Source organism: Colossoma macropomum, unplaced genomic scaffold (assembly GCF_904425465.1).
Source record: "Colossoma macropomum unplaced genomic scaffold, Colossoma_macropomum, whole genome shotgun sequence".
Lineage (NCBI taxonomy): Eukaryota > Metazoa > Chordata > Actinopteri > Characiformes > Serrasalmidae > Colossoma > Colossoma macropomum.
In genome coordinates this window covers 29,426,021-29,439,292 of record NW_023494804.1, presented here as the reverse complement: position 1 = coordinate 29,439,292, position 13,272 = coordinate 29,426,021, and the positions used below count along the sequence as shown (strand labels likewise).

The window sequence follows — 13,272 nt, the reverse complement described above, 5'->3', positions numbered from 1 at the left end:
TACTCCCCTATACCATCATGAATACTGGCTTTTGAACTGTGCACTGATAAGAAGCTGAGTGGTCTTTAGTCTGGAGGAAACAGTGTCCATGATTTCCAAAAAGAATTTCAAATGTTGATTCGTCGGACCACAGGACACATTTCCACGTCCCCTCAGTCCATTTTAAGTGACCTTGGGCCCAGAGAAGGTGGCAGCGTTTCTGGATCCTGTTTATTTATGTTTTTTTTCTTTGCGTTTTAGAGTTTTAACTTGCATTTGTGGATGCAGCAACAAACTGTTTTCATAGACAGTGTTTTTTAGAAGTTTTCCTGAGCCCATGCAGTGATTTCCACTACAGAATCATGTCTGTTTTTAATCCAGTGCTGCCTGTCTTTTAATGATATTATGTACCGTAGATGATGAAAAGCAAAAGCTCTTTGCTATTTTACGTTGAGAAACGTTATTCTCGAATTGTTGCACTATTTGATGGTGCAGTCTTTCACAGAGTGGTGAACCCCTCCTCATCTTTACTTCTGAAAGACTCCGCCTCTCTGAGATGCTCTTTTATACACAGTCATGTTACTGACCTGCTGCCAATCAACCACCAGGTGTTTTTTTAAGCATTACACACCTTTACCAGCCTTTTGTTGCCCCTGTCCCAACTTTTTTGGAATGTGTTTCTGGCATCAAATTCAAAACGGGCAAATATTTTTCAAAATACAATATAATTTCTCAGTTTCAACATTTGATATGTTGTTTTTGAAGCATTTTTAATGAAATATAGGGTTTAAATGATTTGCACATCATTGCATTTTGTTTTTATTTACATTTTTCACAGTGTCCCAAGTTTTTTGGAAATGGGGTTGTAGAATCAGGTGAGCTCCAGCTTGTTTGGAGTGAAAACCTGCAGCTACACCGGCCCTTTGTGTATAACATGCACTTAGCATTAAATAAACAAACAGTGCCAGAGTGCAGTGATATACGGTGTGTATTTCACACTTTGTAATCACTAGAAATATTGAATTGCAGTACAAGTCACAACCAATGTGTCGTTAACCAATTTTAGTTCCAAGTCATGATGCAATTTTAGGGAAGGCCCTACATCCCGTTAACTCCTAAAGGAACCATCAGTGGACATGTCAGTAATGAGCTCATAATACTCTCATGTCAGGACACTATACAGTAATGCCATTCAAATAAAAACACTGTTTCTCTTCTGATTTGATCAGAATCATTAGAATTGTGGACACACTTGGTTTGCAGCTGGAGGTAGAGGGACAGAATGAGACTATTCTCTCCCCATCTGTGGCTCTGGCAGTGGTGAGAGTGAATGGGACAAACTTTCAGAACACCTCGTTCACCATGAACTCCTCCAACTTACAGGTAATGCTTCAAAACTATTTCTTACTGTGTTCAACGTCCCAAACCTGTATTTTACACCATGATGATCTTTGTCAATGATAATCATTTAGCACATTAGAATAATTGCTTGTGATATTATTTTCAAATGCCCTGTCTACTTACCTACTACAAGCAAGCTCACAATATTTTGTTTACATCAATTTTTGAATGTATAGATTAATTAGATTAAGTGACCTTTATTAGTCCCACAACTGGGAAATTTCATCTCCACATTTAACCCATCTGTGCAGTGAAACACCACATACACACACACTAGGGGGCTAGACTTGCTCAAGGGCACCTCAGTCATGTACTGTCGGCTCACGGTATCGAACCGGCGACCTTCCGGACCTCCAGCCCACAACAACCCGCATAAAGATTTGGTCTTTACAAGTGGGATTCGAATCCACGCCTCCAGGGGAGACGGCGACCTGAACACAGGGCCTTAGACCGCTCGGCCATGCTGACTGCATTAGAAGATGCTAATATTACAGATTGGATGCAGAGTGTCTACAATCTGGCTCTTTTTCTTTTCTATTAGATAGATGTTGGCACTAACTTCAGCTGGAGCGTAAACAACACAGCCTTTCCTCTTCAGGGTTCCATCATTCTCCCCTCCACCCTCTTGAGCAACCTCAGTGAGAAGCAGCAAGCATCCAGAATACAGTTTCATTTCTACCAGAATAGCTCTCTGTTTCAGGTCTGTACTCCTCTTTCTGAGGTACTTTTCTTATCCTTATGTTTGTAGGGTACGTCTAGACGTATAGAAAAGGTTCTGTAATTCTGGTACTTTTTTGGTAGACTGCACTTAATTTATTGTGTTTTATTAGGTATTCCTATTCATCATTATACTGGTGTGACTTGCAGTTTGAATAATCCCTGGCATAGTTTTGAAACCAGCTTTTTAGTGTAAAAAATGTACAAATATTTTCATTGGAATAAATTTGATAGCAAGCATTACTGTCCTGGCTGTGTGTAGGACCAAACGACAAACTCAAAGTTGATCAGCGGAGTTCTGGGATGCAGTGTGGCTAACCTGTCTATCTCCAATCTGATAGACAATGTGACAATTACGCTGAAGAACACTGAGGTTGTTTGGGTCAGTAAACATTTTAAGTTTTATTATGCTATTATTCTATAAGTCTGGTTTCACTAGACTTAAGGAGAACAAGAACTTCAGTTCTCATTAGGGCTGCATGATCTAGACATACAATTTAATGTACCATAAAGAAATACAGTAAGCAATAAATGATGATGCAAGCTGTTAGAAAGTCATTTCAGCATTTTCTGAACTGCTTTTTATATATAGGCGTACAAAGAAATCCCAGATGTTTGATGTCCAGGGGAGTTGCTATTATTTTAGATGTGCAATTTGTTGCAGTGGAGGTGAATGCGAGTTGTTTACCTGTGAACGCATTCTCTGTTCACTATATATCATTTGCCGTATAGTGAACTGTCTAGGGCTGACCAAAAGAACTCTGGGACACCACACTCAAAAACATTGCTTCAATGAAAATGACAGATATTTGTGAGAGGAATCTGTTGCATCAAAAGGTTAAACCCGTGATAGCCCTATGAACTGGCATTATTGATTTTGGAAATAGATAGATAGATAGATGGATGGATGGATGGATACATAGATAGACACATAGATACATAGATAGATACGCTATTGGTCCAAACGATCTCCTGTACCGTTCCTCCCTACAGTGGAGCTGAATGAGTCTGTTGCTGAAGGAGCTCCGCTGTCTGACCAGTAGGTCATGGAGGAGGTGTGATGTGTTGTCCAGGATAGCAGTGAGTTTATTAAGTGACCTCCTTTCAACCTCCACCTCAAAACCATACAGTGAGCATCCCAAGACAGAACCAGCCTTCCTGATCAGTTTGTTGAGCTTTTTTGCATCTCCTCCTCTGATGCTGCGTCCCCAGCAGACTGCTGCACAGAACACAGCGCCGCCATCAACAGACTGGTAGAAGAGCTCCTACATCTTCCTGCACATATTAAAGGACCTGAGCCTCCTTAGAAAGTAGAGTCTGCTCATCCCCTCCCTGTACACAGCCTCTGTGTTGACCCTCCAGTCCAATTTGTTGTCAAGCAGGACACCCAGACATTTGTAGGTGTCTACCAGCTCACCGTTCTGACCTGTAATGGTAACGGGACTGATCGTGGTCCTCTTCCTACTGTAGTCCACCACCATCTGCTTGGTCTTGGTCACAGGTCGTTCCTCGTACAGCACTCAACAAAGCTTTCCACACGGTTCCTATACTCTCCTTCCTGCCCATCCCTAATGCACCCGACCACCACAGAGTCATCAGAGAATTTCTGAAGATGGCAGTGGTTCGACCTGCATTGGAAGTCCGTCGTCTACAGGGTGAAGAGGAAGGGGGAGAGCACAGTGTTAGCACAATTGATTAACACTGAGTCATGCACAAGAGCTGCCAAACGAAGTATTCTAATGCTTCCCCCAGTGTTTGGCACAAACACAATGCCTTTTTAGTGTTTTTCATGTGTTAGACTCATGAACAACAGTGTCAACCTGTTCCACTGATTCCTTCAAACCTTTACCTGTTATTCTGCGGTTTTGTTTCTGCTTCATTCTGCATTGTGCCTTTGGACTGACCTTGGCTGGGTGCCTACTTCCAGGGAGAGTAGACCCAGTAGTAAATATTCTCCATCTGTAGACAATTCATCTAAATATAGACAGATGAATAACCCATTCCAGCTTTATGAAAATCAGCAATTAGGTGTCTTTTTGTGAGGCATGGTTCACATCAGCAGATGCATCTTGTGAAAAGCAAACTCAAAAATATACCTCCAACCTCATTTCATTGACAGGACTCCAGATTAGATTGTTTTTTTTATTTTATATTTAATTTTATTTATCTAATTTTTAATTTTAGGGGATGTTTGAATGTGAATGTTTGAATGAGAGTGTTCAAATATGATAAGAACAAGCCTTTATTTGTTTAAACAGACTGTGTGTTGTAACTTAGATGAAGGTGCTCCGGGGGGTGGGGGGGTGGGGGGCAGTCGTGGGCTGGAGGTTAGGGAACCGGCCCTGTGACCGATCCCCAGAGCCGACAGTGCATGGCCGAGATGTCCCTGAGCAAGACACCCAACCCCCAACTGCTCCCCGGGCACCGCGGATAGGGCTGCCCACCGCTCCGGGCAAGTGTGCTCACTGCCCCCTAGTGTGTGTGTTCACTAGTGTGTATGTGGTGTTTCACTTCACGGATGGGTTAAATGCGGAGGTGAAATTTCTAATTTGTGACTAATAAGGGTTACTTAATCTTAAAAAGACCAGACCATATTTTAAGATGACTTTATACACAAATGTGGGTGATTCCAAAGGATTCAGATACTTTTTCAGTACGAATCAGCATTTGGGCAACAACTTCACTAAAATAACAACACAGATCAGCAAGTTTACTGCTGGTCTATGCTGGTCTACGCTGGTCTTGTGCTGTTTTCGCTGGTCACCCAGTATGATACTGCTGCTGACCATATGTTGTGTTTTGGATACATACCAGCATCCAAACCACAACGTACACTTGTTTTACTGGTGACCAGCCACGTTGTTCTGTGCTAATTGTTTAGCTGGGTATCAACATTGCATGTTTATGGTCTGCTTACGCTAAAAAGCGTACACATATAGAGCGTCTCAAGCAGATCCTTCATGAAATACTTCATCATACGAGATCGTATTTTTGTCACTTACAGATATTCAGTTGATGGACATATCGCTTACATTTAAATAAACCCAACATTGTTGTTTTGTTAAGAACTGTTTTAACACATTTACTGTCATCATTTCAATAAATCAATCAACCTTCATTTAACCTTGGAGAACATTGAGGGTGACCCTCATTTACAATGTTGCCAAGTTGATACAGAAGCAGGGATTGATAATGTGATGATAAAAGTACATTTAATAAAAATGAAATCATTGAAACATCAAAACATGCGTAATAAAAATACATAAAAATACAGTAGAAAATATAAAACAATAATTAAAATATAGCTAAAATGTAATAGTGAATAAAATCAAAATAAAATAAAAGGAGGATAAGATCATAAAGTAAACTAAAAATTCATTAAATGGCAAATGGACGAAATGGAAAGGAAAAAACACCATTATACTAGGTAATTAAAATAAATATCTATACTGAAAACATATCAATATATGAAGTTATTATCATTCATGTTAATAGTATTGTTTGTTGTGTTTTAATTTTGACCTACAAAGCTTTACACATCATGATGTGATGACTGTAATTGTAGGCGTATTTGTACTTTGTTTATCTAGCTTTACATTTACATTGCTACATGTTTGCTTTTGGCAAAACTCATATTGCAGTAACAAAAATATGAATCATGCAGCCCTAATGTTTATGTTTTACAAGTTACCAATGCTTTTACTTCAAATCTTGTCTAGTAACTCCTTTCTCACTGCCATTCTCTTCACAGAATCACACTTCAGTGTCCTGTGTGTTTTGGAATTTCAGCTTAAACAGTAAGGAACAGGAAACGCACTTGGGGAGGGAGATTTCTCAGTAAACTCCATTATTACTTTACTACTTGCTTTTAGTTAAAAAATAAAGTAACTGTCAATGAAAAGAACAGTGCATATGATCATCCCTTAGTGAAATGAAATAAATAGGCCCAGTATGCTGTGGAGCTCTTGAACAGAGAGACTTGATTGGCCTGTTTTTGCACTTCTTGGTATTGTTCACTCTGGAGCATCTCTAGTACTTTTCTATTTCCAGTTTTCATTACCATCACTGTATGGTAAACTTGATACTGTACCAGAGCAGAGTGTGACCAGCTACCAGCACTGCACTGCAAGATCCTTATGATTTACTGGCAAAACAGAGGTTGTTTTGTAGCTTAACTGCAAGATAAAGTATATTTTCCATGGCAGATCTACTTTAAAACTGTAATACTGTTTTAGTCCATTGAGACATGTACAGCTGGGATATTTAACATTTGCATTGCAATCATTGTGTTTTGCTTTTTCTTCAATAGACCAATAGATAGATATATAGATAGATATATATATAGATGGATAGATACATACATAGATAGATAGATAGATAGATTGATAGATTGCAGTGTTTCAGTAGCAACACATATCATTTCACATAAACTTACATGTCACTGCTGTCAGATCAAAACCTCGTATCTCCAAAATGGTAACGTTATAGGAGAAGAAAAAAACATACTAAACATTTAATGTGAGTCAATTGTTGTATTTACATGATAGCAGGCATTGAGTAGTATGAGGTCCAGAAGCACAATGAGTACAGACATAACTAGGAGTATCAGCAGTATTACAGTGTACAGTGCTCAGTGAGAGTCATTTCAGTAGCAGTTGTGATACATTGCACTGTGAGTACTAACAGTAAAGGAGATACAGCGATGTGGTTTAGCACAGTTTAGCACAGTTCAGACAGCACAGTTCTTGTGCTTTTTATTAGATTTTTTTCATTTCTGGCTGATATGGTATCTTCTTGAAGTTTGTGATTGATTATTTGCCTGATTTGTTGATTGGCAGGTGGCTCTGGTGGCTGGAGCTCTGAAGGCTGCACTGTGCTGAACAGCACTGTGAATGAGACGCTGTGCAGCTGTAACCATCTCACCAACTTTGCTCTGCAGGTGAAAGCTCTTTTGCTCTTCATATTTTGCAGGTTTTCTGGGACTTCACAGTAAACAAGGACAGCATAGACAGATTCAGGAAAATGTCCTTTATTTGCATATAACCCTGGTCAGCGGAGAATCTCAGCACTACAGTATACCACTAGATTCTGCCACCAGACAGTCTACATCCCACACAATCCTCTCCGACCCGCAGAAGCATTTTCATTTCCTAATAACATTAGCTCGTTTCACAATGTGCTGCACTACAGTCCCCAGCATGCACTGCAACGCTATGTACACTCTGACCCTGCTACCCCATCAGCAGTCTATGATACAGCACCTCAATTCCACATAATTCTACACAGTTCCACAGCAGGTATATCACCAAACACATCAGCTGCGTTTCAGCTGCAGTTCAACCAACATAAACACTGAACACGACTCCTGGGGACAACAACTTTCATTACATATTTTATAATATTTATTTGCCATTTGTTTTCTTTATGTCATTTAATTCATATATTTCATAGTCGTGTATAGATTATTGCAGTTAAAATAGCAGAAAAACATATTTTTTCTTCAAAATATGGCCTCAGCCTTTACACATGACTGTGAGGACGAGCTCTTCTGTGGTACTTGGAATTCTATATAATCAATTTAAAAACTAAAATTACTAAATTGAGGCTCAAGAAGGTGTAATTATTAAAATAACTTATTGTTTAATTTTAAAATCTAAATAAATTGTAACCCTAACATGTTTTTTTAAGTGTAATATATCTGTAAACGCTAGGGACACAAAAATGGACGTTTCTGTAGAATGACCCATATATACGACTCGTACAAAATACCCTCCAGTGTAACGGTACGCTTAAAGCAGCATATTTATAAATATGATTTCTTTATTAAGCAAACTGCCTCAGTCATTTAAAAGCAAAGGGTAATCTCTTAGCCTCTGGATGTTAAATCAGCCCCATCAGTTAGATCAGAGGTAATCATTGTCTTCTGCATGATGTGAATTATTTTCCTTTCAGTGAATGATGTGGAAACATGTTGGCTTCTTGACGCAACACTGAGAAAAGAGAAATATCTTTTCTTTAGGTTAGCCCAGCCGCACTCATTCTGACTTCTCAGCCGTGTCTGTGGCACGTTAAGGCAGTCATGTTTTGTAGTGACATTAACAGTAAAACAATATACAGACCTCTCATTGGCCGTTTGAGCTGGTAAACGTACCTACTAAATTGTGACTTTAATACCAGGGTGCTAGATGTCAATGATGTCAACTTTTTTCAGGGTCAACTTTTAACATTTAGAGTTTTATATGAGAGGAGCGGATGCTGCGAGAATCTTGGACCAGCTTTTAACACTGAGTGCGTTTACATGCACTCAATAATCCGATCAAAATCGGATTTCTGCAGTTATCTGATTATTCAAATGGTCATGTAAACACCATACTCCAATCTAGAAATCCGATAAAGAGGCTTGATTTTACCTCAGTAATCAGACTTCTCAGCGCATGTAGACTCGTACTCTGATTTCTTTCGGATTTCTCAGTCTGAGCATGCACGAGAATAGGCGGTGGTACCAGCAGCGATGCCGCAAGATGGCAGCAAAACACTTTTGGAGAGGCGCTGAAACACGAAATTAAGGTAATGTAAATATTCTTCATCTTCTAGATGATTTTCATAGTTTCAAGTAAAGTTGGACAATGTTTAAAAAAAAAAAAAGCTGCGGCATGAAGTTGGAGTTTTACATTGCGTTTACGTCGCGTCTTCTTCTGTGAGTTTATTGGCTGATCGCAAAGCAGAAATCTGATTACTGTCTGACTCATGTGGACCCGGAGTTTCCCCATTATCTGATTACTCATATGCATGTAAACGTGTTGATCAGATTACTGACAAAATCTGATTTCTGCAGTTATCGGATTATTGAATGCATGTAAACACACCGTTAACTATTTTTGTCACACTGGCTTATTAAAGACTCACTTATGCAAGTTTAGAGGATAAAGACTCAAATCTGAGCAGGTAAACTTCTGATTTGTGAATGGAGCTGTGAGCTTAAACTACTTGTGCTTTATTATCCTCATTAGCATCAGAGGCTTAGTTTAGCAAGAATGCTAAAACAAGGTTTGGAATGTAAGCATAAAATTGAGCATTTTATTCTGTCTGCAGCAGATGCTTCGTTGTGGCAGCAGTGGCACAGAGTAAGTGCTTTTATAGCATTCTTCAACCAAATGTTACCACACTGAGAAAGGAGCTTTTACAGTGCTGTGAAAAAGTATTTGCCCTTTCCCAATTTATTTTGATTTTTGCGAATTTGTCACACTTGAATGTTTCAGATCATCAATCTACTTTTAATATTTGACAAAGATAACTCAAGTAAACACAAAGTGTTGTTTTTGAACGATGATTTCATTTATTGAAGGGAAAAGGCTATTCAGCCCTACCTGGTCCTATGTGAAAAAGTAATTGCCCTTGAGCTACTAAATCAATCAGTTAACCAAATTCAGTTGGCTATTGGGTTTAATTTCACTAACCACACCCAATCATCATTACTGCTTGACCTGTTGAATCAAAACATCACTTAAATAGAACCTGTCTGGCAATGTGAAGCAGATAGAAGGTCTTAAATGGCAGCACATAATGCCACGTTCTAAAGGAAGTCATTTAAATCTACCGTCTGGAAAGGGTTACAAAGCCGTTGCTAAGACTCTGGGACTCTGGCAAACTACAGTGAGGGCTGTTATCCACACATAGAGAAAACTGGAACAGTGGTGAACCTTCCCAGGATGGCCGGCTTACCAATATTTCATCAAGAGTGCATCAACAACTGATCCAGGAGGTCACAAAACAACCCAGATGAACATCTAAAGAACAGCAGGCCTCACTCGCATCAGTTAAGGTCAATGTACAAGATACCACAATCAGAAAGATGCTGGGCAAAAATGGCATCTACGGGAGAGTCACAATGCACAAACCACTGCTGACCAAAAAGAATAAAAAGCCTCATCTTACAGTTGCCAAAAAACATCTAGATGACCTCTAGACTTTTATGATAATATTCTGTGGACTAATGAGTCAATGGTGGAAACTTTTGGACATTAGTCCCATTACATCTGCCATAAAGCTAATAATGCATTCTACCATAAGAACACCACACTGACAGTGAAACATGGTGGTGGTAGTGTGATGGTCTAGGGCTGCTTTGCTCCTGCAGGACCTGGACGACTTGTCACAATTGAAGGACCATGAATTCTGCTCTCTACCAGAAAATCCTGAGGAAGAATGTCTGCCTGTCAGGTCATGACCTAGAGTTCAAGCGCTGTCGGGTTATGCAGCAGGACAGTGATCTGAAGCACACAAGCAAGTCCACCAAAACTCCTCCATAGCATAAACGGCTCATCTCAAGTTATCATAAATGTTTGACTGCAGTTTTAAGGTTTAGGGGGGCAATTTCTTTTTCACATGGGTGATATAGATTTTGAATAAATCTTTATCTTCAATAAATGGAATGATCATTTAAAAGCTGCATTTGGTGTTTAGTTGCATTGTCTTTTATCTTATACTAAAATTAGTTTGGTGACCTCAAACATTTGAATTTGAGCATTTAGCAAAAACCATTTAGCAAAAAAAGAAATCGGTTGAGGGGCAAATACTTTTTCACAGCACTGTACAGTGCTCAACTCTCACATGCACAATTGTAAACATTACAATACAAACAATCCTTCTACACAACAGAGACACCTTGTCTGAAGAGTTAGCTGAAGGTCTGCTGAATCAGACCAGCAACGCCTCTGCTCTGAACTCCGCCCTGGTCGAGCGCATTGTGTCTCAGCTAGAACCGCTCGTCTTTGGGCCCAGAGTGAGCCAGACTCTGGGGAAGACGTCTATCAACATCGTCAGCAATCTGCTGGCCGCATCACCAGCAGCGCTGGTGTCCACTGCAAACAGGTGAGATGAGCAGTTGGGTTGTTGCTCTTTGTTTCTAAGTTAAGGCTCTATATTAATAGCCTTAGAGCTCATTACATCTTTATTTTTTTTTGCTCGTATATTTTGGCCTTGATGTTTGACGTGTGTGTGTGTGTTATGTTATGTGTCTTTACAGACTGGAAAAACAGAAATGAAATGTTTCTGTTTTCATGTGTAAACTAAATGGCATGACTGTGTTTAACCCTCGTGTGGTGTTGGTGTGTTTGTTACTCAGTGGTCTGCTGGATCCACCACATTATTGTTTTTTTTTTTAATCAATACAGTCATAACAATTTATGTAAAAATACCAGATGTTTGAAATATCACAAGTGTCCAGCGTAGGGTTCTCCTTTAGCAGCTGTAGCCAGTCAGCAGCCTGTCCATGTTGCCCACCCTCACACACACACACACACACACACACACACACACACACACACACATACAAACACATACACACAGACACACACACACAGCAGGCCATGTAGGAGGAGAACAGAGTGAAGGACACAGCACCTCCACACTTTTACTCCCTGCGGGTTCTGCCAACACCACATGTGTAATAAATAAAATGTGTGGGGGGTGAACAGAGTGAAGACACTGAAAATGGGTTATTTTATATGTTCTTCACAGAAAATGAGCAAAGGCCAAGAAATCTGAGGCTGAAATAATAATAAATCACATCATTTCTTTCTTTTGGTAAACATTAAAAATGGGTCCCACAGACCTGAACACCACACAAGCGTTAATCACCTCATTATTTCAGCAGTAATATCACTAACATCAGAGCTTACTGATCAACAGTATTGCTGTGCTATCACCGCAGTCGATCCACGCAGTTCACTGTATACTTTTACGTTAGATAACTAAGATAACCCAGTTTTTATTTTATTCATGAATAATATCACATATTCTGTCTCATGTTCACAGACAGGTTTTTCTTCTTTAAATCTGCACAACTCGCCCATCCAGTGCTGAAGCAGCATCAGCAGCTTCTTTTAACAGTGTTTAGAATTTCACCAGAGCACACAACTCAACAGTGTACTAAATACACAGTGCATAAGTATTTTATCAGTATAACAGTAACGTAAGTGTTCATGTCTGAATAGGGCAAAACTCTGGTCTTCACTGTTTGGTGGGTCGTCTTGCAATTATTTAATATTAAGTGCTGTCAAGTCATCATATGAATAATAATATTATAATAATAAGGCTGGTGCATGATCTGATTGTATCCACCTGTCTTATAACTGGTCATCTTCTTTTTCCTTTTTGGAAATATCATCAAATCTAGACTTTCTTGTTCAAACTGGCTTATTCACAATTCCCTAAAATTAAACATACTACATTTGACTTGTGATAAAATGTATTTTTATTTTATTACTTTAAATGTCTTATTTGTTTGATATTATTTTAGAGTTTATTAGGATAAACTCTATTATTATAGAATATGTATTTGTATTAATTCTAAAGATGTTTTAGTATTTGTTTTACCAATATTTTATATTACTTCTGTGTTATTCTTGTTCTTTATGATTTGTGTTTTTTTGGTTTATGTTTAATTTTATTTTTGTCTAATTTGTAAAGGCTTGACATTTTGGGGCTGTATAAATAAACTCATCATTGCCAGCTCTAGCTTTACACAAACATTGCTAAAGCATTGATTTCACAAAGAATTGAATGCAGCATGCAGATGTTTCTACCCACAACTGTTTCCTCTTCGGAGGGAAAGTTCATCTGTCTATCTGAAATGTTATATTCACTTTAAAAAGACCTTTTGTTTTCTCCTGATTTGATCAGGATTGTTGGAATTGTGGACAGTGTTGGCTTGAAGCTGGTGGTGCAGGGACAGAGTGAGACTATTCTGTCCCCATCTGTGGCTCTGGCAGTGAAAACGGTGACCGGGACTGTCTTTGAACAGACCTCATTCACTCTGACTGACTCCTCCACCCTGCAGGTAATATTCAGACATCAGTGCTCGCACTGCTGAGAAACAAACGCTGTATTTTACACCATGATGAGTTTTGTCTGTGAAGATGTAGAACATAAAATAAGAAAGATTACCTGTGATATTATTTTAGAATACACACAGTGTTTTGCTTACATTACACTGTCAGAATAAAAGGGTTCTGTGCAGGTGCATTTTGTTCATCAAGGCACAAACAACATAAATGTACCCTCAAAGGTACAACAGTGGTTTTAATGTTTTTTCCCCAGGGGAAAAGTATGTTTTCATACCTTTTCATAACCCTAAATCCTGATGTTTTTTAAAACAGAAAAGTGACATAAAAA

General features: G+C 39.0%; 1 protein-coding gene across 1 annotated transcript in view; it reads left to right on the top strand.

Annotated features, from left to right (window-relative positions):
* LOC118824359 overlaps nucleotides 1-13,272 on the top strand; it is a 52,868-nt gene that overhangs the window by 17,820 nt on the left and 21,776 nt on the right. The window contains exons 11-18 of the mRNA XM_036594448.1: nucleotides 1,209-1,362; nucleotides 1,922-2,080; nucleotides 2,360-2,479; nucleotides 5,849-5,894; nucleotides 6,936-7,036; nucleotides 9,190-9,221; nucleotides 10,756-10,968; nucleotides 12,781-12,937. Coding sequence (XP_036450341.1) covers nucleotides 1,209-1,362; nucleotides 1,922-2,080; nucleotides 2,360-2,479; nucleotides 5,849-5,894; nucleotides 6,936-7,036; nucleotides 9,190-9,221; nucleotides 10,756-10,968; nucleotides 12,781-12,937 — 982 coding nt within the window. The remainder of the gene's footprint in view (nucleotides 1-1,208; nucleotides 1,363-1,921; nucleotides 2,081-2,359; nucleotides 2,480-5,848; nucleotides 5,895-6,935; nucleotides 7,037-9,189; nucleotides 9,222-10,755; nucleotides 10,969-12,780; nucleotides 12,938-13,272) is intronic.